Below are 24745 nucleotides of genomic sequence, written 5' to 3'. Positions count from 1 at the left end.
AGAGGAATTTGTGAAATCAAGTATGATTAAGTGGACACAGGAATGTGGGTCATAATATTAATTATGAACTATGGGAGAATTTATGGAAAGTAAATATGAATTTTACGGCGTGTTACGCATTAAAAGAAAATATGATGAAAATGACCCACAGATGGTAGTCAACACCTGCCAAACTAGCGGAAATGTTGGGACTGCAGCCTTAGTCTCCTGAACAGGAGATGGAACACATAGACCCTCCACCAGTTCTCTGATGAAAATATGGACGTCCTACCATACCCTCCAACATTTCTCCAGTGAAAATAGGGTCGTTCTAAGGAAAAGTGGGACATTCTGGGATCAAATCAGAAGCCAAGATGGCTTCTGTAAATCCAGGACTGTCCCTGAAAAATACGGACACTTGGAGGGTCTGAGATGGACCTCTCCTGCGAAGCTCTGTTACGTGTACTGTACCCTCTGTTCCTTCTTAGGAAGGACATTGGAGGATTGGAAATCATGTTCCATCCTTCCCGAAGGAAGAAAACAAGTATGACGCAGAGGAGGAGAATGATATTAAAAAGAACACCGTATCCTTGGTTGAAGAGGAAGAGCCTTCCCCTATTCCAGTGGAACAAGCTGTACCTGTTACAGAGGATAACGACAACTTCGCATGTGTGTAAGTAATTTCCCTAAAAGCTTCATTTACAGTGACACGTTTGGAAAAAGGGAGGCTATTAAGACAGAGCCAAAGTATATAATTATCAGGAGCTTCCTTTCAGAGAGAAAATTTTAAATAGGCCTGGCCAGAAAATGGATTTCTTGTAGGAGATCAGAATCTCCACCCCACCAGTAGCAGTTTTTCCTTGGGGTCTAAGTCAGAAAGGTTTGAGGGAGGAAAATATGATGCTGGAGAAATTTGCCTGGGAGTGTTTGGGCCATCAAGTGAAGAGAAGCCGTTTCCTCTAAGCTTTCAAGGTAGGTATTAACGGCTAGTACATGTTTGCTGAAATGAGCCAACTCTACAGGGCCTGAGAGCTCCATTTTGTAGCAGATGCCCTTTTGACTTCAGAGGTATCTCAGGATGGCAGCCAGGGACATGGCCTTCTTCATGGTGGCACCCAAGTAGGGATGGAAGAGAAATTCTATTCAGTTTAAAGGCACATCTACCTAATTTGCACTCCCCCAAACACAGCCATCCTTCAGATTTTTGCCATGCTATTTTCTAGTCAAGTAATGTTCACAGAAATGCATATACTAGGATAATGTATGCATTAAGAAGCATAAATTAGTAAAAAAAATAAAAAATATGCGACAGTGCATTATATCAGGAAGTGTTGCGTTGCAGAAATGTGTATATTAGGCAATGCAAACAGATGTATATTAGAAGAAATTCAAACTAAATTGCTGCTGAATTTTCATGAGAATGTGGTTTTTTTAAAAACCACAACTTATGTGGAAATGTGGAGAAATGAATTTCCCCAGGTAAACTCACATGCTATCCTCACTTATGCAATAAGTTTGGGTCCTGGAACAAGGCTCTCTTATTTTCCAAGAAATTGTAACTGGTAATTATTATGATGCATCCAACGTTTAGTTCTGGCCACCCAATGATGTTATTTTGCCTTTTGTCTCCTGATCCTGCGTATACTGTACAAGGCAAGTGTTTCCTTTGGCCCCTGACGACACATAGCAGCCCAATAAGGTAAAGGTAAAGGGACCCCTGACCATTAAGTCCAGTCATGACCAACTCTGGGGTTGCGGCACTCATCTTGCTTTATTGGCCGAGGGAGCCGGCGTACAGCTTCCGGGTCATGTGGCCAGCATGATTAAGCTGCTTCTGGCGAACCAGAACAGTGCACGGAAACACCGTTTACCTTCCCGCTGGAGTGGTACCTATTTATCTACTTGCACTTTGACGTGCTTTCAAATTGCTAGGTTGGCAGGAGCAGGGACTGAGCAACGGGAGCTCACCCCATTGCGGGGATTCGAACCGCCAACCTTCTGATCGGCAAGTCCTAGGCTCTGTGGTTTAACCCACAGTGCCATCCGCATCCCTAGCAGCCCAATACATTGCAGCAAAAGCTTTGGCCATGGCGTAAAAGCACAGGAGCAGGGTGAGGAAGGAAGGTGGCAGTCCTGTGTGCAGATATTCCATGACAACGTGCTGTGTTCTGCTTTAGAAATAGGTTTTACAGCATCCTCATTTCATAGCAGCGATATACAGAAATACTCTTTATGACAAACTGGTCTAATTTTGCGCTTCTAACGGCTGAGAGGTTAGAGGTGTGAGGCTCTTTGATTCCAAATGAGCTCATACATTCTAAAATGTATAAATCTTTCATGGGGCTTTGTAATGTATACTGTGCCAGAGCATAAGAACAGTAAAATTAAACTCTGGCTAAGTGCTTTCTCAGTTTTAAATAACTTCCTTGATGTAACATAATGAAACCTTTGTATTATTAAACATTTTAATAACCTTGGGCGAAAGAATGTAACCTTCCTATACTGCCACAGCCCCCCAGGGAATAATTCCTATGACCCTTTTGCCTGGAGCATGATGCGCTTGGGCAGGAAAAGATGCTGAGCACAGCAACAGTTGAGGATCCGCACAGCAGGATCGGTGCAGATGGTTGGTGTGGAACTGGTGTGCTGGTTTCAGGAGACTGATTTGCTCAGGGTCGTCTCATGTCCTAAGGCAGGAACAGGAAAGGAATTTGGTTTTCAATGCACCCCCTGACCAATTTGCTCTGACCAAAAGAATATGCAAACCGAAGCAAGGCTATTCTTCAAAACGCACCCTCTGATTTTTGTGGCTCAGTTTCCCAACCCCAAAATGTCTACCAATTAAATGCACGTATTAGGAGGAGTTGTGTGTAAAAATGCCTACATTAGCAAAAATGATATTGAGGTTTAGTTGTTTAAATAATTAAGACTACAGTCCTGTGCACATTTATCTGGAATTTAGCTCCATCATTGCTGACTCCCAGCTAAATGTGCATAGTACTGGTGCCGCAAACCAATTAAAGATTTATTTTGTTCATTTAAAATATTTAAATATATTGAAGCCTCTTCTGTGAAGAAGCCTTGTCTCTTGACAGTTCTTTGATTTAGCCTTACAGCATGATCTCAGACTTTAGGTTCACCTCTTGTCTCATCCTGAGAGCTTTGTTTGGATGTTATAGGAATCTGACAACACTCAGCATTGGCGCTATGAAATATTTTCTTTGGTTGCTTTGTTTGATTCATTCATCTGATTTGTTCAGCCCTGTTAAGCCAATTTGCTTCCTGATTTCTGTCTGTCCAGGCTGAATATATGGGACAACACAATATTAGGTAAAAGATACAAAGAGGGGAAAACACAGAAAAGAAGAAAACATACCCTCTTCAATCGAACTGCTGTGATAAAGCCAACAGGTACGTCATTAATTTGATGAATTCAGCAGCATTTGGGCATCTTAGTGGATGCAATCTGTTGGCTTAAAGCATCTTTCAGCCTAATGCAGGACAGCCTTCAGTCCCAAGTTCAAAAGCAGCCTCAAGCAATCCATTCAGACCTGGGGAGAGGCCATAGCTCAGTGGGAAGAGCATCTGCCTTGCATGCAGAAGGTCCCGGGTTCAACCCCCAGCATCTCCAGGTAAGGCTGGGAGAAATCCCTTGCCTGAAACACCTGGACAATAGTGATCTAGATGGACCATTGCTCTGACTTGATATAAGGCAGCTTCCTATGTTCCTTACCTATGGCAAGAGCCACCAGTCCTTGTTGAGTTGATTTGATATCCCGCTTTATCACTACCCCAAGGAGTCTCAAAGCGGCTAACAATCTTCTTTCTGGTTGGGGAAGAAGAAAATGAAAAAGGAAGAAGGGATAGGCTTCTGGCCCCACCCATTCCTGACCTTTGACCCTGCCCACAGTTGGCATGTGACTTCTGATAGATTGCACCTGAGGGAATCAGGCCTACAAAAGAAAAAATGGTTGCCCATCCCTGGCTCAAAGAAATGAATATTTGTAGAAATTGATATTCGTAGAAATTGCTGCTACCGCTATGGGAGTTTGGAGTTTTGTGAGAGCATGGGATGTCCCACACTGGGCCTGCATACAACGTGGGCTGTTGATGTATTCCATCCTTGATGTAGCACCTCACACGCAGTGCTATTTTTCAAGGAAAAGAGGGGCCAGAACTCACCATGAATGCCTCCCTTGTTCTCCTATAATGGTAATGGCACCCACCTGAGAGGTGAACCCCTGCTCACACCTCCTAGAATGCCATGCCTTCACTTTTGCGGGGGGCAGGATTGGTTTGGGGGATGGAATGCAGGAGACTCTCACTGGAAGGAAACAGCTGAAAAGCCCCAGCATGGCTTGTTGGATCCTAGCCAAGGGATAAATTGCAAGAACGAGTCAAGAACTTCCCATTGATGGGAAACCTCAATGAAAAGAATCATATTTATCTTATGTAAATGACAGATTTTGTGACGTCTGCTTGGAAAACTTGCCTGTTAATTAAAATGAAGGGTTATGGCCCTCCCTTTCTTAATGCGGAAGATTAAGCATTTTCCTTGGCAGAACTTAATAAAAAACGGCCAGTGAATCTCGCCGTATATGTATCTGTGTTTATCCAGCTGAATATTTCTCAGTTGTGGAAGTGGCATAGTATGATTAGGCACAAAACATTAGCTTTGCTTCAACTGCAATTGTGCTGATATGTGAAATGATTTTCTGCCTTTGGAATAATCCTCTGGTTTGAAAAGTTGTATTTAGGTCATTAAATATTGAAGCCCTAGAGGAGACGACAGAAATGAATGAGAGCGACTTTCTTCTGCACCCTGACAAATACTTTGGGGAAAAGTTGGCGGAAAAGGACTCTGAAGATTTAAAGCTGCCTACCCTTTCGGCAAGTAAGTAGACCTTCATTATATCCTCATTACTCTAGCTCCTGCTAGCAAGAGGCAAAAATAAAGGTCACCAGCTTATCTCTCTTAAAAGAAAGTAACGGTAATAGGAAAGTCTAGAATTTATCACTTGGCCACTGGCAAGCCTTTGAGGATGTGACAAGCCAGGAAGTTGCTGGAAGCAGGCAATCCAAGCCGTAAACAAGGTTGGCATGTTAAATATGTCACTTGCCGTGGTCAAATGGTTAGGGCGCTTGCAGAGCAAGCCTGTACTCAAGCTGTGACCACTGAAGGATCAAAGGGGATGGTGGATGCTCAGTTTCTCTGCTGGGATAGGAGATACGTTGCCGCCACCATGACAGATAGTATTGGGCAGACAAATGAATATATTGTGCATGGTTAAATGGTGGAATTTGCTCCCATGAGATGTTTTCTGTACATGCAACATCTTGTGTGAGGTGTTCATCATTGTTATCCAGGGTGGCCTGAAGCGGATGTTGAGCTTGTGGTCCAGTCCCTGCCTAAAGTCTTCTTGAGTCAACCACAGGTGGATTTCAGAACTGCTAGACTCCTTTGCTTTGCAGCTTTTCCCAGCCAACAATATGAGGACCACTTTCCTGGCCAGAGCAAAAGTCTTCAGGAAGGTGCTCCAGGCAGGTGTTCACGGGCAGCCCCGAAGCAGGAGCAGCAGGAGGGAGCTGCCTCTTGCTGTTGGTAGCTGATCACTGGAGGTCTTTTGCATGAACACAAAGGGGCTTGATGAACTGCTTTATCCCGATTCCATTAAGCCTAGTATTAGCCAGCCTGACCCACAGCAGATCTGCACAGGCTGAAGTGGTGCTTTCCCTAGGCCTGCTGCCCAAGATCCTTCCTGAGCCTGTGTCTTCCCTTCCACAAAACGACAACATCACACCTGTTCCTGGTTTCTTACCCCTCCCTCCCTTCTTCTAGCCAGTTTTTAAAGGAAGTCCTTTCTTTTTACTCAAAAACAAGCGAACATCTGCCCACATTGAATTCTTTAACAGCAAACATCACTTAAAAGAAAATAAAATAAGTGTTGACAAAAGACCCTTCCACTGCACCCAGAAGAATTCCACTCATTTCTCTCTCTCTCCCCTTGGATAATTTTTGAACGTGATTTCTGAACACAAGTACCCTCAAGGATGGGCAACCACAGGTCTGAGGGCTCAAGGTGGCACTCCAAGCCAGGTCACACACACTTCTAAGCCACTCCATCAGCCCTTGATGAATGTTCTTGAATTCTGATAATGTTTCCTGCTTGCCTGGATGGAAGAAAAAGACGGGTGCATTAGAGTGTGCAGAAACTAGCCAACTTTCCTTGCTGGCATCTCTCCTTCTTGAGAGACAATGGAGTGCACTTCTGGGGCGGAAGTCAAACTGCTGTGTTAGCAGCTCTGAAGTGACCTCCTCGGGGCGCAAGCCTGGGCAGTGTGTCTGGACATCCTGAGTTGTCCAGACAAGACTCCCCTCTTGGCCTTGCTTACGTGGTCCATAGGAAAGTTGAGAAATATGTTTGGTACCAGCTTGGCTGTAGGAGTTGCTGGAAGGAGGCGTACAAACCACTATTCAACCGCCTTAGGCACTCCACCCTGGATTTGTGTAGGGTCTACTCCTTAGCCCTTTCTTCTCCTGAATATGTCCCTCAAGGCAGCAGAGGGATAGGATCAGAGTTTTCCTTCTCCTGGATGGGCTGCCTTCCTAGGTTGACAAGCCCCACCTGCTCCTTAGCCTACTGTACAAAGGTAAATTTTGTATTCATTGCTCTACTCACCTTTGTCTCTAGCCATACCCACCACTGGAAAGTGGCTCCCTGGAAGGTTGCTCAGAAAAAAAATGTGGTGCTTGGGCTGTAAAAGGTTCCCGACCCCTTTGTTGATTGATGGAGAATAGTTGTGGGGACATCAGAAGAAGTGTTTAGCATAGTGCTGCTCAGAAAGGACTGCCTTCGTGACAGCAGATTCTTCACCAAAGGCTTCCTCAGATCATTCGTAGGCTATAACAGTGAATGGAGCTGGTGCAGGAGAAAGGCTATTTTCATATCTCAGCATCAGCACTCCTGACTTGATAGAGGGGAAAATATATCTTCCAGCTAGATAAGAAGAGGCAACAGAGAATTAGATGGAAAGCCCCCTGAGGGGGGAAAAGGAGAGAATTAAATGGGAGTTTATGCTGATGATTCAGCACAGCCCAATGACAGCCCCCACATGGCTCCAAAAAGCAATTAAAAAAATTAAAATATAATCCTTTTGGAGGCTGGATCAATTCCCAAAGAGCTTTTTTGACTAGCCAGGTGCATGATCTCAGTTGGCAAAATGCTGATTTTTCTTTGCTGTCGTTAATCTTGCCAGAATTTTGGATCTTTCTCTGCTCCCCAGGAGCTTTGGATACAAAACGCTATTATTAAATTTATATGAAGCACTTCAGAATTTTTCTCATTAATCCTCCTGAAACTCCTGTTTTAGGCACTAAATAAGCTAACTAAGACTAAATAAGCTTTCATGTTAACTTTCAGTAAGGAGTTTGCAACCATTAAAGATTCAGAAGGTTTTTGTTTTGGTATCCAGGGTGATCAATCTCTCATTGTCATAAAAATGTGTAAACCTCAATGTTTGCTTTGGAAGTCATATTGCTATGCAGTTTGAGCCCTTCTCCTCACCCTTAAAATGGATGGGGGTGAGTGGAATATTCAAGTGAGGAAGAATACAGCCTCTGAGATGAAGCTCTTTCATGCACCAACTGGACAATATAATTTTGGAGTCAGTGGTGAATCCTAAGTCCTAAGTTCACTTGAATAGGCACATGGAAGCCTATGTAGCTGAAGTTATGGTTCAGCTGCAGCCACCTTCCTATTCACATACACAGAGATCTAGGTCTGCGGTTTGTGTGGCCTCCAGTGGGTGGGCCAACAGCAGGCTGGAGATCAAGGAAGCAGCGCTGGTCGCAGGTGTTTAACCCAGGAGGGAGAGGTGCTTCACAAAGCACTTTAGCAAACTGCTCTGCGAAGCACCTCCCCACTCCTTTAAAAGGGGATGGAGATTGGCAAAGGGGTTGGTGAGTGAAGTGAGCTGGGGCAAGGCCCCTAGTAATTCTACAAGGGAGCAGGTGGTGCTGTGGTCTAAACCACTGAGCCACTTTTGCTTGCTGATTGGAAGTTCGGCGGTTCAAATCCATGCAGTGGGGTGAGCTCCCGTTGCTCTGTCCCAGCTCCTGCCAACCTAGCAGTTCGAAAGCACACCAGGGCAAGTACATAAGTAGGTACCACTACTGCGGAGAGGTAAACGGCATGTGATGTGCTCTGGCACCAGAAAGCTGTCTGTGGACAAACGCCGGCTCCCTCGGCCTGAAGCGAGATGAACACCACAACCCCATAGTCACCTTTGACTGGACTTAACCATCTAGGGGTCCTTCCCCCTCTTTTTTACCTTTAATTCTACATGAATGAAATTTTGTGTGAGTGGTATTATTTGCCAGCTGGATACATGCAACTTAACAGCTGTCATTCCCCAGCATTTTGGTATGTGAACACAGAAAGCCCTTAACATAACATGTTAAACCAAAAGGGGTTTTTGTTTCTTAATTGTTATAGGATGACGACTTACCAATAAATAGGCTGTGTTTTGTATTGCTTTCTTCCTCTAATTCATTTTCATATTCACCACATGTCTTCTCTCTTCCTCTCTCTCTCTCTTAAAATAAAGATGAACCGGTCCAGTCCTAATGGGGTTATTTATTAATTTTCTTTATTTTCACCCTGTAGCCCTGAAAGCTGCATTTGATGAAAAGAACTTATTCCCCAAAGAAATTCTGGACCGCGGAAAAAAATCAAGGCAGCTGCATGAGGAAATGTGCAACAGAGGCAGGATAACAAACGAGAGAAAGCAAGGGAAGTTGAAAGGAAAATGAATCAAGCTTTGCTTCAAAAAAAGGAGGTAGGTATGAAGGATGCCACCTGGTGATGACATGAGGCAAGCGTTGGCCGGTTGAGAAGGAGGCAGGGGAAAGAGTCTAAAGACAGCTTCTAAGATGATAAAGAGGTTGTGTAGGTAATTCCTCTAAAGAAAGTCTACAGACCCTGCGTGTGAGAGAGCTTCCCTGGATACAAGATAGGGAACAACAAAATTCCCTTGGAAATCATGGATTTGTCCACCAAGGAAGCCCCCATGGTTTGCTATGCAATTGCTTTGCCATGGAACTGAAAACTGAGACACAGTGTTGTGTAATGGTTAGAGTGCTCGACTTCTTGCTGGACCTTGGTCTTCCTCATCTGTCAAATGGAGCCAACTTCCCCTGTTAATGCCAAATTCCTTAACCATATAAACTCCCACCCTCCCTCCGTGTGTGTGTGTGTGTGTGTGAGAGAGAGAGAGAGAGAGAGAATATATTTGACTTGCTTTATAGTCTATGGCAGGCTTCCTCAAACTCGGCCCTCCAGATATTTTTGGCCTACAACTCCCATGATCCCTAGCTAGCAGGACCAGTGGTCTATGGCTTGTTTGCCTGCTTTTGTCACCTGGAGCCATCTACCAGTCCCAGTTTTCCGCTTGCATATGGATTGTGTCAACCTTGTCATGCAAGCTATGCTGCTGGACTTTGATCGCTGCCCCTCCCACTCATACACTGGAGTGTGTCCCTGTGAAATGCCAGAGGATCTGCCAGGGATGTTAAGCTTAGCTGAGATGCCCTCCCCCTGGGGGCTATTTTCAGCCGTAACGCAGTTCCAGTACCTCTCAGGTAGGCACCATTGCTATTATAAGGGAACAAAGGAGGTGTTCATGGTGAGTTCCAGCACCTCTTTTTCCAGAAAAATAGTGCTGGTTCGGAGTACACAGCTTGCGTCCTGTACAGTCACAGAATGTCCTGTTCTCTTTACACCCAATAAATAATACATTGTACATAATCTCGGCTCCAGTACATTGATATTACATTTTGTTAGGTTATAATATATCATATTACAATGCTTTCTTGCAAAACCCTTGCTTCTGTCTTGCAAATTAGATGGAAACAGTTGACCCAGATCACCTTCTCCTCCTTGTCTCTGCCCCAGTTCTTTAAACTTCACCAAAAGAATTAGCTATAAACTAATTCTACAGGCTTTTTTGTTTTTAAAAGCCTTTCTGGTTCCCCTCTCCCTTTAATATCTTAATGCATCCTTGATCATTTTGCTCTCTCCACTGCATGCTTATTATTGGTCTACATTTGCTTGATAATGGGGCCTCTGAAGGGATGTAGCCAGACATGCTCACTAGGTCCATGGCTCAGTGATAGAGCAGGTCCTTCGTTCAACTCCTGGCATCTTCAGGTTGGGCCGGGAAACCCTGACCTGAAACCCTGAAAAGACACTGCCAGTCAGTGCAGACAATATTGAGCCAGATGAACCGATGGTCTGATGGGGTACTAAGGTAAAGTCACCTTTTTCTGGTTGGGGCTTTGAAGAATGGAGAATCAATGGAACCAGTGTGTCAGGTGCTGATGGTGGTTGCTCGTGAGTAACCAGACAGGACTCCAACCTGTCTTTTACAGGTTTTGTTGTGCAAACTAGATAGATAGATGATAGATGATAGATAGATGATAGATAGATAGATAGATAGATGATAGATAGATAGATGATAGATAGATAGATAGATAGATAGATAGATGATAGATAATTTATTACGGTCGAAGACCAACTGTGCAAACTATTTATAGTGCAGATCTACAAAGTTCATGTCCATCTTAGTAACTTGCAGAATCCGGGAATGGCCCCTTCCGGCTTCTCCCCCAACATAAGAACTTTGGCACCCCAAGCCTCCTCCTCCCCTCCTTGCGTTTCACCCCTCTGCGCAAGCTGGGCGATGGATGTGGTGTGCATCCCTCCTGGCCAACCTGGCGAGGTGAGGCGCTGGGGTTGTCAGCAGCATCCTCGAGGCCTTTCCTCACTTGGCTGGCCCCTTCCCTCTCTTCTCCACTGGAGGTGTGGCTTTTCCCACCACTGGAAGAGGAACTGCTCCTCAGGGGTTTCAGAGACTCTCTGTATCCCAACGCCCCCCTTGCCTCCCTCCCCTGTTCCGATGGCAGTTCCCTGACGCAGTGGAACCAGTGGATCTGTTCTGAGTATGACTAACACTGGATAGAAGTTATATAAACTAAATAAACTTGACTATGCTTCACCTAAGTGGAAACAAGGACTCTTTGTGTTGTACAAACCTATTCACTTCATTCTCAATATTTCTTTTCCTTTGCTAGAGCAAGGTTTTGCACAGCATTGCTAGACCGTAGAAGAAAAAATGGTTTGAGGAACAGTTAACCAAATCAAAGGACGACAAGAAGCTTCAAAATCCGAATTCAGAATGAAAAAGTGCATTTGTGTCGTACAGTCAGAATATAAGTTTTGCTTCTTTTCTTACATTTATTATGGATTAAAGGTTTGTCTGCTTTTTGAGATGCAGCAGCAGCAAAAAAATGATGAAAAAATGTCAGCACTGCAGGCCTGAATCTTCTGCCTGCCATGTACTTGTGATTTGTTTATGTACTTGAGAAAAAGCAGACAAGAACTGGAAGCCATTTCCTTTATTGAAGAAGATTGTCTTAATAGCAATTCATTAAAGATATTTATGCAGTCCTCTGCTCATGTAATGAATATTTAACCATTCTGAAAACAAAGGTTCAGAAATCCAAAGTTATTGCTCCTCTAGGTGAGGTTGATTTCACACGATCGTTTGTTTTTGCCCAGTCCAATTTCCAAATAGGGCTGGAGTGGCGAACCCCCATCCTGGGGACCTGATCAGCCCCTAAGTCTTTCTGGGGGGTGGGGGGTGGGGGGGGTTGCTAAGACTTCACAAACTTTGGTGGCAACAGCAAAAGGACAAAACAATGTTAAGTAGGCACAGCACTGATTAGGGATGGACAAATATGTCCATTTCAGTTTCTCAGTTTCCCAGTTGTTCAATTCTTCATATTTCTGCTTGCTATCTGGTAAGGCCAACACCATCATGGAGAGGACTCTGCATCTTCTAGAAGGGTCCACTGGGGATGTCCACTGAGAGCACTTTGACCAGGGCCTCCTGGAACCAGATACTGGCCCTGGACTTGGAATAAGACTTCTGCATTTCATTAAGGCCTCCACCCGTCGTTCCGCTTATGCTCTGTTCATACCAGGACTGAGTGCTTTCAGTAAAAATAGATTCCGATGCTGAATGCTGTCTCAAACTTAAGCCCTCAAGGACTCTGGCCAATTGCTACATGTAGACTTTCCTTCTTAAACACCCCTGCATCATTTCTGCCCCTTTCAAAATGTATCTATGCACGTGTCCGTAAGGATATACACAATTAAACCATTCAGCTAGCTGAGCGTTCACAGGACAGGTGGATATGACCATTTATGTCCCAGCATTCACTAGGGGAGCATTTTGTATAAATAACTTTTTCCAGCCAATAACACCCAAGGTAAAGCAGCAACAAATTGGACTGGATTCTGGGGCTCCTCGTGAGATTCGCGGTCGTCGTTTCCATTCTGCTGGAACGCTTACAAATGGCCTGATGTTCGAGCCTCTTGCAAAGCGAGCTGCTTGGTTTATCTAACAGTACAACACTTTGGGAAGAAAAGCAGCCTTTCATAACACATTCAATGACCACCTGTTACGTGCCCGCCTCATTAATCAAGCGGCTTTTCCCAATAAATGTTGCCATGTAAACGCCCTTGGCCTTCTCCTCGATCTTTGCATTACTCGACAGCCTACGCTGGATGCACAGACCTTCTGCAAATCGCTGAATGGTGAATATTACGCTGCCGATTTCCAGGTACGTGCCTTTTATATGCCCTGATAAAGTCATTAAAAAGTGGAGGGGGAAGATGGCACAATAGTGGCAGCTATGAATGCAAAGCTCAAGTGACTTATAAGCCCTACCTTTCGTTGCCATGTCATTTTCCTTCCTTTCACAGTGGTTACAGGGAGTATTTCTGTGGGGCTTCTGCTTTGCTCTTTGCACTAAGTTTGCAGCAGAAAGTGATCCTGCTCCTGAAGAGTTCACACGAGTCCGTTTCTAAATAAGTAATGATGTTGTTCCAGCTCGTGCTGAAATATCCTGCCTTTGGTAGCTCTGCTGGAGGCATCTATGTGGCTTCCCCAGTACTGAAATATGAAGAAGCAAAGCAGGGACTGAATTAGTTCAGCCATGCAGGACAAGTGATTCATGGACACAGTGTCCCTCCCTCCCTTCACTTGGTCTGTAATGGACTTTGCCTTCTCTTTTGGCTTGTGGAGAAGGGCTGGCTCTCCAAAGGCTGGTAGACTCCATCAACCCCAGCCAGCATGGCCAGAAGTCAGGGCTGATGGGGAGTTGAAATCCAACAACATCGGGGGGGGGCTCAGCTTCCCTATCCCTGCTGTAAAGTGAGTACGAGGAACAATGAAAACCTCCCACAGGTTTAGGAAACTGGCTTATTGACCCAACCAGTATAAAGCATTATTCCCAATATGTTTTGAACTGTAAGACTAGCTCCAAAACGAGCTCCTTACACTTGCTGGGGCAGCTGGCATTGCTCAAAATGTGTTAAGATTTTGGACCAAGAAACCAGTTTTCTGCACTTGTTGGATCCTCAGTTGTTTCTGCTTTGCGGTGCGTTTGATTATCCGGTGGCCCTCCAGATGTTGCCAAGGATGATGTAAGTTGTAGTTCATCAACATCTGGAGAGCTGAAGGTTCCCCATACCTGCCTTATGGATTGCAGGACTTTGCAACTTTAAATGTGCAGAGAAGAAGAAAAATAGGTTTGAGAATTGATTAGATATGTCAGATGGGAAAAACCACAGATGGCGATTATTTTCTCCTTGTTTGCCATACTTAAAGATACGGGAGAACTTTCAGGGCCAAGGCAAACATTGCAAACTTTGTTTTAATTTGGCTAGCTGTTTTTTTTTAAAGTCTTGTTGTTAGCCACCCCGAAATTGGAGGATGGACAGAATATTAAAGTTTTGTATTGATAAATAAACCTGTAAAGAGAGCTAGTGTGGTTTAGTGGTTAAAGCATTGGGGTAGGACCTGGGAGACCAGGGTTCAAATCCCCTCTCAGCCATGAAGCTCATCTGGTATCTTTGGATCAGTCACCGCCTCCTGGCCTAACCTACCTCGCAGGGTTGTTGTGGGGATTAAATGAAGAGAGGTTGGAACCATGTGACCATCTTGAGCTCCTTGGAGGAAAAGTGGGATATAGATGCAATAAATAAATATTAATACTCTGCCCAGTGGCATGGCTTAAAGAAAATATTTGGGAGACAGCCTTAAAGGAAAAAAATGTGACACTATGTTATGTGCTTCACCCTCTCCTCTCCTGCCACTTTACTCCGAACTGTACCCAAAGCCAGTGTGGTGTAGTGGTTAAGAGCAGTAGTCTTGCAATCTGGTGAACTGGGTTCGCTTCCCTGCTCCTCCACATGCAGCTGCTGGGTGACCTTGGGCTAGTCACACTTCTCTGAAGTCTCTCAGCCCCACTCACCTCACAGAGTGTTTGTTGTGGAGGAGGAAGAGAAAAGAGAATGTTAGCCGCTTTGAGACTCTTTAGGGTAGTGATAAAGCGGGATATCAAATCCAAACTCCTCCTCCTCCTCCTCCTCCTCCTCCTCCTCCTCCTCCTCCTCCTCTTCTTCTTCTCCCCTTCTCCATCACTCCCTGCCAATGTTCAGAGGAGAATTTTCAAGTGCAAATATACGTATTTCAGTCCTAGTATAGCTCTTCTCCACCCTGCATAACACGCACTTTCACTACACAACTGATCAATGCTACAAGAGGGCTGTCTTCTTCTTCTTCTTCTTCTTCTTCTTCTTCTTCTTCTTCTTCTTCTTCTTCTTCTTCTTCTTCTTCTTCTTCTCCTTTATCTGCCCACTCTCCTACTCCCCAAACAGCTTGACTGACCCTAAACACAGGTTATGCTGGGATATCAGTTTCATTAACGCCGGGAAGCAGACCTCACATTACGGATGTGCCAAATGGCTCTGCAGCTGCATCCATTATTTACCACGAAACCATTAATTATCAGTGGCAAAACAGCACTGCTGATCATTGATGCCAGGAAATCCAGCACGGTAATTTCCATCAGTGGAAAAGAAAATTAAGTTATGTTGGGAGTGTCTTAAATGGCCATTCAGAATAAATATTGCTGGCAGCTTGCGACTGCAGACATCGTCCCTGCATGAGGATATGAAAATGTCTCCATCACCTTTTTAACACGGCGTAGGAGTCTGTATTCGCTCTGCCTTTCAAATGGATCTTTGATTTATGGGTGCGATAAAGGCGATGGTGATAGAACATAAGGGAAAGAAAGCTTTACTTTGTCAGAGAAACTGCATTTGTGGAAGGAAGGTGGCTGTTCCTTTGGAACTGAATATTGTCCACTGAGCGGAATCTTAAAAGACCAGTTCTAAACGAGTTTATGTGGGATGTGATACATAAGTAGCAGTCAAATGCAACATTCCTTGTTTTCCTAGAGTGGACATGCAGGGGGATGTTTGATTCAGCCAGTCGGAACTTCCTGTTTCCTCCTGGGCTGAGACGGAAGAGGAAGTTCCTCTTGTATGTGACTAGACGTGGGCGTGACCTTACCTGCCCAGGTAACAAAAAGGACAAGGCACGCAGCCATCTCTCTCTCTTTGACTTCCTCCTTCGTTGGACCAGCAGCTTTATGGCTAGAGATGCTCTGTTGGCTTTCAGAGGAGAAAGGGACTATCTCCATATCGGATAGACCTACATGTATATACTTTGTAACTAAGTCTGCCTTCAGGGATCCAACTGTGAACTAATGATGTGAATAAACTTCTTTTATATACTTTAAACAAGATTGTGGCGTGTTCATCCTTTTAAGAGGGATATAATGGGACTTATCAGGAATCTAATAGTAAGAGGCTTAAACAAGCCTGCCGTTTACTCATAAGGAAGTCCTGTGTAGTTTAGAACAGGGGTTGAGAACCTCAGACCCAGAGGCCAAATGCTCCCCTTCAGGCCTCTCTTACCTGGAACTCTCTGCAAGCCACAGCCCTTGCTGGTCCTGCTTTGGACCCCAAGCATTTTTGCCTGGCTGGAACAGGTCCTTGAACTCTGCCAATGCCTCTTGCTTGTTTGGATAGAGTGGGTGAGTGGGTGTTGGAAGCAGCCTACTGTACAAAGGTAACACAAGTGGAAAGAGGTTTGTTGCTTGCAGGCTTTCCATAGGCATCTGGCTGGTTACTGCAATAACAGGGTGCTGTAGTAGATGGACTTTTGGCCGGATCCAACAGGGCTCTTCTTATGTTCCTATCCACCACAACCCCAAGAGCTGTGTATATGGTCATAACCCCACTAGTATATATCAGAAGGTCGGCAGTTCGAATCCCCACAACGGGGTGAGCTCCTGTTGCTCTGTCCCAGCTCCTGCCAACCTAGCAGTTCAAAAGCATACTAGTACAAGTAGATAAATAGGTACTGCTGTGGCAGGAAGTTAAATGATGTTTCCGTGCACTCTGGCTTCCGTCACAGTGTTCTGTTGCACCAGTCATGCTGGCCACGTAACCCGGAAAGCTGTCTGTGGAGAAACACCGGCTCCCTTGGCCTGAAGCAAGATGAGCGCCACAGCCCCATAGTCACCTTTGACTGGACTTAACTGTCCAGGGGTACTTTACCTATATGTTATGACAGGGTGTTTTATTCCCCTTCTCATTGTTTATCCCTTTACACCCTTTACACTTCCTTACATCAAACATAATATGTCTTGCAAATGTACACCTCTCTTGTATGAGGTTATTCTGGAAACAAAATCTAAGTCAAGATTTCATTGTGTTGGGTGGGGGGGGGGAGGATAATTCCTAAAAGGGAATGGAAGCAATTTGACTATGCATTATTAAACCTCCTTTCCAACAATTCAACAGCTCAAGGAGCTACCGAACATTCTGCAGTACAATGAGGAGAGCTCTACTTCCAAACCTTCTCCTTGCTGTCACCGGAATCCACCTCACCAGAAGCCATACCTCCCAACCTGTGGCTGAAAGCACCACACACTTGGCAGTGGATTTGTCCCGGGTTCTTTCTGTCTCCCGGAAAAATGAGAACATTCTCTATTCTCCACTTGGAGTTTTGCTGGCCCTCGGAACAATCGACTTAGGAGCCAAGGGAAAAGCACGCGATGAGATCAGGCAGCTTCTCAACCTGCAAGGAAATGATGGTGAGTGTCTGCCCCAGCCTTCTCAAACCTGGTGCTCCCTTTCCCTCCACCTCCTGTTTTAGACTGCAACTTTCATCAGACCCAGCCAGTGTAGCCATCCAATGTTTGCAATCACAATGATCTGGCTAGCTACCTGCTCTCCTTGAGTTTTGCTGTTGTTTTTAGTTTGCTAAGTTGCATGGTAACAGTTAAATCACTTTTGTTTTTTATGTTGGGTTTTGTATTTGTAAGCAAACGGAGAGGGGTAGTGGGATGTAAATGCAATAATAATAAATGGAATAATAAATAATCATTGGTGTATGCACAGAGACAAATAGGTTATTTTTTAAAATATTATATACTACTTGTAGTGAACCACTTTGACTAATTTCGATACAATATGGAAACCAACTACTGACACACAATAAAATCATTTTTTTAAGACAAAAAAACCTCCGTTCCAATTCCCCTCTGCCTGGTTTTGTATGCCACACACTTCAACTGTCAGTGAGCATTCTGTGGCTACTGGATAGGCTCAGTCCTCAATGGAGAGGGGTTTGTTTTGTTTTTGCAGAGGTTCCTCCTCAATTATTTTGCCTTCAAACCTTCAAGTTCTGCCCTACCTGCTGCCCATCTGGTGATAGCTCTTTCTTGTGCCTGAATGGTGGTGTTTCGGCTACAAACAGATCCACATTCAGAGAAAGCATTCCCTTGCCTCCCAGAAAGAACATACAGTGGTACCTCAGGTTAAGTACTTAATTCGTTCTGGAGGTCTGTACTTAACCTGAAACTGTTCTTAACCTGAAGCACCACTCTAGCTAATGGGGCCTCCTGCTGCCGCCGCGCCGCCGGAGCACGATTTCTGTTCTCATCCTGAAGCACTATTTCTGAGTTAGCAGAGTCTGTAACCTGAAGCGTATGTAACCTGAAGCGTATGTAACCCGAGGTACCACTGTAGTGCCAAAGTCAGTCTGGCTCCATCCACTGGTCAGTGTGGGAGCAATTATTCCAATACTCGTATTCCTCTTCCCTTCTTATTCCTTTTGCATCTTATTTATTAGATTGTGAGCATGTAGGCAGGGATGCCCTCATCTTTTAATATGTGCACAGTGCTCAGAAAAAAAGGTGTTTTATAAGTACAAAACCAACAACAACATGTTGCTCCACTTCTCACTTTGGGCCTTTTCAAATCCCAAGTGTTCTGCAACAGTATGTTCATCCATAGAAAATGTAGATATCACCAAAGTTCTCTGAGGTTTCTCACTGTGAGTGACTTGCACAGTAGAGAGGTATAAGCCCTACCTCTTGTCTGTTGGCATGCAACATGACATTTTGCTTTCTGTATCTTGTGCAGAAGCAAAAGCAAACAAATGCAAACAAAACAAACCTTGCCTCCTATGAAGCTAAAAGGTCTGATAACTGAAGGCTGCTTTCAAATGCAAGGTCTAAGAAAATGTAATAGCTGGATATAATTGTTTGTATCTCAAATGCAGTTTGGGCAAAATGAAATCTACAAATCAACCCCAGTGTGCAAGGAACATATTTGCCATAGCTTAGTTTACTTTTTTTTAAAAAAAAAATAATCCTTTGACATCTATGGCAAATAATTTAAAAAACAAAACCTAAAGACAGATGGGCATCTTTGCGGCATTTCTTCTAGCCCTTTCACTGAAGATGTAAATCCACCCATTCAAGCAGATGATTGCCTACTATTATGGTTCATTTTTCCACCTTTAGAAAATACATTATGAAATAAACCCTCTTTCCTCTAAATTCCTCCAAATGCCTTGCTATCAATCATGGACACAAAAGGAAGGTCTCTGGAACGTCTGTGCAGTACACACAATCACACGATCTAGTGATGGAACAGGCTTAATGCTTGATTGGCTTCACACTGCTGTTTTTGTAAAAATGCCGCTCTTCAAGATATAAAGAGGGGCATGAAAGAGATCTTGGCCATGGTACCCATTTATTCTTTTCAGCAATTATCCTCCACCTTTGTCCTCTTCCCTCTCATTCACTCTCTCAGTGAGGAGGAGGAGTGACAACCATCTTCTGCTTTACCGGTCAGATTGGGTGTCTCTGGTTAGCGGTTGTCTTCTATATATATGTGAGCTCCAGCAGGTACATAGGCATGCCAGCTGCCAATGTCAGGCATGGTTGTTGTTGTTTAGTCATTTAGTTGTGTGACCCCATGGACCAGAGCACGCCAGGCACTCCTGTCTTCCACTGCCTCCTGCAGTTTGGTCAAACTCATGCTGGTAGCTTCGAGAACACTGCCCAACCATCTCGTCCTCTGTCATCCCCTTCTCCTTGTGCCCTCAGTCTTTCCTAACATCAGGGTCTTTTCCACTGATGTAGTTCAATAATGGTTCTTGCCATTATCGCTGTGTCTTGCCCCGTGGGAACCCACCTACACTTCAGTGTAAACATATGAGATGGGTGTTCCATGTTGACTGATACCTGATCATTCAGATACTCAACCATGGACATTTCTCTATTTCACTTGTATGGGTCTTTCACACAAACAACAATTTTCATTGAATGTCTAGGCTATCCTCTGCACAGTGGAGAGAATGAATATCCTGTCGATTTACAAAGGCCCAGTAAATAGATTGTGTGAACTTACCCTGTTTATCATTGTGGGATATTTAAAATGCACTCAAACCAACAATTCGTGTCTTGCTAGATAGGCACATGATGTAGGAGCTGAAGCTCATGGAGCTTTCCTGTAAGTTTGCTAGAGAGAACACTGTGCTGTGATAGGGGGAGGGCGTAGCCATAAATATTCTCTTACCTGCCTGGGCACATTCTCCTTTTCAGAGGCTAAGTCTTAGGTCCAATGCTCAGATTCCATCTTAAGCTAGACTTAAGTATGTCTCCGTAACTGAATTACCATTTTAAGCCTGCCTGAACAAAGCTGCTGTATGTGTTATTCTTCAACAAATATTTTGGATGAGAAAATGTTATCTTTACCTTTTACAAGATTGTAAAAACCATGGAGAGACCTGGTCTGAATAGAGACATTGGATTCTTATCTCATTATACATGATAAAGCTATTTTTAGCCATCTCACCCCTTGCTTTTTCTTGTAAGACCAATAGCAGTTGTTAACAGGTCTACCACACCTATCAGCCAATCACCCATTCCCACCACCCTTCTGAGTAATACTGCTCTCCACCCTCTCACTATATATAAGGGTCTGGTGACTTCTGTTTCAGTGTATCTGAAGAAGTGTGCATGCACACGAAAGCTCATACCAATAACTAACTTAGTTGGTCTCTAAGGGGTTACAGGAAGGAATTTTTAAATTTTGTTTTATCTAATAAATATATCCTCTCCTAACATTTATTCACATCCCAGCAATCATCCTATACTGGGGTATCCCAGGTGTAAAGGTAAGTCATCCAGACATGATTAATAATCCGTATATTTCTTTTCCCAGTTTCCTGATCTGTAGCCAGACTATCTTCCTCTATCACATCATTCTTCACAAATGACTAAATATGTCTTTTAGCAGCTCAAACATAGCTTTATTATAAGGATTCCAGAAATAAATAAATCATTGTCACCTACCAGAGAAAAATGGAAAACCGAATGCCCCAGGTCAGTGGATAGCTTGATGAATGTGTTGGCCATGTATGTGGTAGCTATGAAAAGGGCAAAATTCTTGTTAAGGATAATTAGCAAAGAGATTGAAAATAAAACTGCCAATATTAGAATGCCATCATACAAATCTATGGTGAGACGGTACTTGGAACACTGTGTGTCTTTCTGGTCGTCTCACCTCAAGAAGGATATTGTAGAGCTGGAAAAGGGCAACCATAATGCTCGAAGGGTTGGAGCAAACCTTTGACGCTTTTTGGTTAAGGAAGAAAACGTCAATATGTGGGTGGGGGACGTGATCGGGGTTGTCAATAATATGCCTGATGTGGAGAAAATGGATAGAAAAACATTTTCCTCCCTCAATTATAATACAAAATCTTGGGGCCATCGAATGAAGCTGAACTTTGGAAGATTCATGACAGAAAAAATAAAGTTCACTCAGTGCGCAAACAGTGGAGTTTGCTCCCACAAGAGGCTGTGATTATCATCAACTTGGATGGCTTTAAAAGAGAATAAAGGCAATCAATGGTTACTAGTCATGATGACTATGTTCTGTTTCCACTGTGGGAGACATTATGCCTCTGAATACCACTTGCTAGGAACGGCAAGTGGAATTAGTGCTGTTTCACCCAGGTTCTGCTTTTGAGCTTCCCATTGTAGCTACGGGACTGCCTCTCCCGGTATGCCCCATGGAGGACCTTAAGGTCCATAAATAGGTCCCAGGCCCTAAGGAAGTTAGATTAGCCTCAACCAGAGCCAGCGCTTTTTCAACACTGGCTCCGGCTTGGGGGAACACTCTGTCTCATGAGACCAGGGCCCTGCGGGATCTGATTTCTTTCTGCAGGGCCTGTAAATCAGAGTTATTCCTCCTGGCCTTTGGCTTGGAGTCAGTTTGATTCCCTCCCCCTCTTTCTTTTTCCTTTCTCCTCTTGTGATGAGGCTGCATTTTAATTTTAATTGTTTTAATGTTGTATTTAATCTTGTTTTTAAGTTGTATTCATTCAAATGTTTTTATTATTGGTTGTTAGCCACCCTGAGCCTGGCCTTGGCTGGTGAAGGCGGGGTATAAATAAAATTTACTATTAAATATTATTATCATCATCTGGTCTTCCTACCCAAAAATCAGCTTTAAAAGTCCCCAGACTTATTTGCCTGAAATCCAGCAGTTTTCTTATCCAGAGGCAACCTCCTTCACATCTGCTCTTTTCAGAACAATGGTCCATAAAACACATGGGGAGATTAAGTGGTTTGCTCATCACCCACCCCAAAACTGTAATAGCTGTCCTTGTAGAGAAATCAGTTATCCTTCTGAAATTTGGCAGGATTCATGCTCTCAGAAGGGGCAACCATGCCTGCAAATTCCATCCAGTTTGGCCGTACTAAAAATAGCCATAGCTAAAGTTAAGTCCTAGGGACACAGGTGGCGCTGTGGGTTAAAGCCTCAGTGCCTAGGACTTGCCGATCGAAAGGTCGGCGGTTCGAATCCCTGCGGTGGGGTGTGCTCCCGTTGCTCGGTCCCAGCGCCTGCCAACCTAGCAGTTCGAAAGCACCTCCGGGTGCAAGTAGATAAATAGGGACCGCTTACCAGCGGGAAGGTAAACGGCGTTTCCGTGTGCGGCTCTGGCTCGCCAGAGCAGCGATGTCACGTTGGCCACGTGACCCGGAAGTGTCTCCGGACAGCGCTGGCCCCTGGCCTCTTGAGTGAGATGGGCGCACAACCCCAGAGTCTGTCAAGACTGGCCCGTACGGGCAGGGGTACCTTTACCCTTACCTTTAAAGTTAAGTCCAGCGGTGGAGTGGGGTGAATCACATCTTCCAACATAAAACCCCATGGATCATCTTGTCTGCAATCTGGCAGTCTAGGAGCTACCATGCTTCAAAATTACACACATTTTTGTTCATTTTTTTTTAAAAAAAGCTTTGGTTCATGTTTATTTCCTTATATGAGATGCAGCAGAGGAAATGAGGCAAGCCTGGACCCCTGAAGTAAATTGGGGAGCCTTTAAATTGCTGGGTTAGGTTGTTTTAAGGAGCACCAAATTAGAGTCTGAACCAAACTTTGTGGTCAATGCACACATGCATCTCCACCATATAAGGTTTCAATTGTCTCCTTGTTAATAAAAGGTTGGTGATTATACCTCAAGTGCACATTTTACCACTAGAAGAAAAACCCAAATAGGAAACCCTTAAACCCTTTTTAAAGGGACATGTGACTTTAAGAGGGGAGAAGGTTCATTAGAGTACATATAAGTCGTTCATGAAGGAAAGATCAGGATGACTAACACATGAAGTATTTTTTTTAAAAGCTTCAATATCTTCTGTAACACCAGTTCTGAAAATTGTGCAGAGAGTCGTTTTGAAAGATAAATTTATATGTCATCAGAACAGCGCTTGGATGCTTTCAGCTCCTTTTAAATTCAACAGATCTTGCTTTCTCCTTATTTAAGCTTATTTTAATCCCTGCTGGAGCTCCTGGGACTTTCTATTGCTTTAGAAATGCAACATCTGACTTGCTAGATGGCAACATGAAGTGATATTAGGAGGAGTGTGAAATAATGCACTTTATCAGCCTTGTTCTTACGCAGCCACCGTGGTATTAAATGAACAACCTGTGGCATGAAATGAGGATAATTCAGATTCAGTACCAGGGGGTCTGTCGTACTGAATGCTTGCCTGTTGACAAGCTGCTGTCCCTTTCTGGTCTAAACTGTAGCCCAGGGCCTATTCTGCCTCTTGCTACCTCTATGGGGTTTCTGTTGTGATGCCATCAGAACAATACTGTACTTGGGGGCAGAAGTCCAATGTCCTGCTCACCAGAATGAGTGGGAGGGGACCACAATGCATTAGGCATGACTTATCACATTTTAAAGCAATAGAGATGACCATCATAAAAGGAACCCTATAAGACCTGCACTGCTGTGTTTCTCTTATATTTTACTGGTCTATTGCTGCTGCCATCAGCTTCCCCACACTTCTTGCTCCAGCAATAAGTATGACTCTTAATCTCAAGGTTATGGGTTCGACCCCCATCTTGTGGAAAAGATTCCTGCATTGACCCTTGTTGTCCCTTCCAACTCTACAATTCTTTGATTCTCTGATATGTGCTATTAAGGACAGCAGTGCTGAAAAACCATTCCTTTGTTAGACCACTCCAGTGGTCAGCTAATTATAGTAAAGGATGGTAGTCAGTTGATACTTAGATGAAGCCTGGTTTTTACTGAGCTTTCATTGTGATTTGTTTGTGGGGAGGTTATAAGGGAATGAATATTCATTCTGAAATGATTGCAGGATTACACATCTTCCTGTAAATAATCCGCTCACTCCACATTCTGAAGTGCATTTTCCTATCATCTTCCTAACTGCAACTAACTTATTTTTAAGTGGATTTGTTACGCCAAGGCGACAGAGCTCTCCCTTGAATTGTGCAAACCTATATTTCTGCTGTGCTCTTGAATCCCTCCTGCAAAATACTGACAGTCTGGAGGCAATCTGACTTCTGAGAAAACATGCATAGGGTTGCGCTCTGCAAGCTTCCAATACTTTCTCATCCAAGTAATCTAACCCTGAGAGCATTGTCCTTGGAACTTTTCACCACTCAAGTGATGCAGAAGTTCTTATAATCTGCTTGCCGCATGGCTGCAAACTGAGCAAAAGAAAAACTACAAGTGGCAAGATGGCATAGCCATAACAATGCTATGTGAGCGTGCATGCACAGTACATTTTTAATAAAGCTCAACAAATGCATTACAGCTTTTAAAACCTAGCATATGGGTAAATGGCATCAAGTTACTTGCAGGACCAGGCATCGGATTCCCATACCCCAACCCAGGCAAATAAGAGACCAGTGAGGCTGGGTTTGGGGTCAAAACAGGCCACAACTTTATTGAATACAGATGAAGAGTCTCTTCCTTTAAATTCCTAGGAGTTTATCTCAGTGAAGACCTTACTTGGAAAATAAATACAACCCAGGTGGTTAAGAAAGCCCAACAGATCCTCAGAGTATTGCGGAAGAACGATGTCAATCAACATTTGATGATCTCCTTCTACCGGTCAACAATAGAAAGTGTCCTTTCATACTGCATCACGGTGTGGTACGCTGGTTTGACA

General features: G+C 44.0%; 2 protein-coding genes across 3 annotated transcripts in view; both read left to right on the top strand.

Moving 5' to 3' along the window:
- WDR49 (WD repeat domain 49) overlaps positions 1 to 11484 on the top strand; it is a 101247-nt gene extending 89763 nt beyond the window's left edge. The window contains exons 16-20 of the mRNA XM_083739273.1: positions 468 to 652; positions 3281 to 3390; positions 4727 to 4873; positions 8646 to 8817; positions 11111 to 11484. Coding sequence (XP_083595399.1) covers positions 468 to 652; positions 3281 to 3390; positions 4727 to 4873; positions 8646 to 8791 — 588 coding nt within the window. The 3' untranslated portion in view covers positions 8792 to 8817; positions 11111 to 11484. The remainder of the gene's footprint in view (positions 1 to 467; positions 653 to 3280; positions 3391 to 4726; positions 4874 to 8645; positions 8818 to 11110) is intronic.
- A 124-nt stretch (positions 11485 to 11608) lies between these two features.
- SERPINI2 (serpin family I member 2) overlaps positions 11609 to 24745 on the top strand; it is a 42867-nt gene continuing 29730 nt past the window's right edge. Inside the window, exons 1-2 of one of the 2 annotated variants that reach the window (XM_083739679.1) lie at positions 11609 to 12664; positions 16761 to 17053. In XM_083739679.1, coding sequence (XP_083595805.1) covers positions 12636 to 12664; positions 16761 to 17053 — 322 coding nt within the window. In that variant the 5' untranslated portion in view covers positions 11609 to 12635. Of the gene's footprint in view, positions 12665 to 12917; positions 13258 to 16760; positions 17054 to 24745 lie in introns of those variants that run through there. The other variant, XM_083739678.1, reaches the window with a different exon arrangement.

The sequence above is a fragment of the Podarcis gaigeae genome, assembly GCF_964106915.1.
Source record: "Podarcis gaigeae genome assembly, chromosome: 5".
NCBI classification, from domain to species: Eukaryota; Metazoa; Chordata; class Lepidosauria; order Squamata; family Lacertidae; genus Podarcis; species Podarcis gaigeae.
The sequence above is the reverse complement of the archived record's forward strand: the minus strand, read 5'-3'. Positions and strand labels throughout refer to the sequence as shown.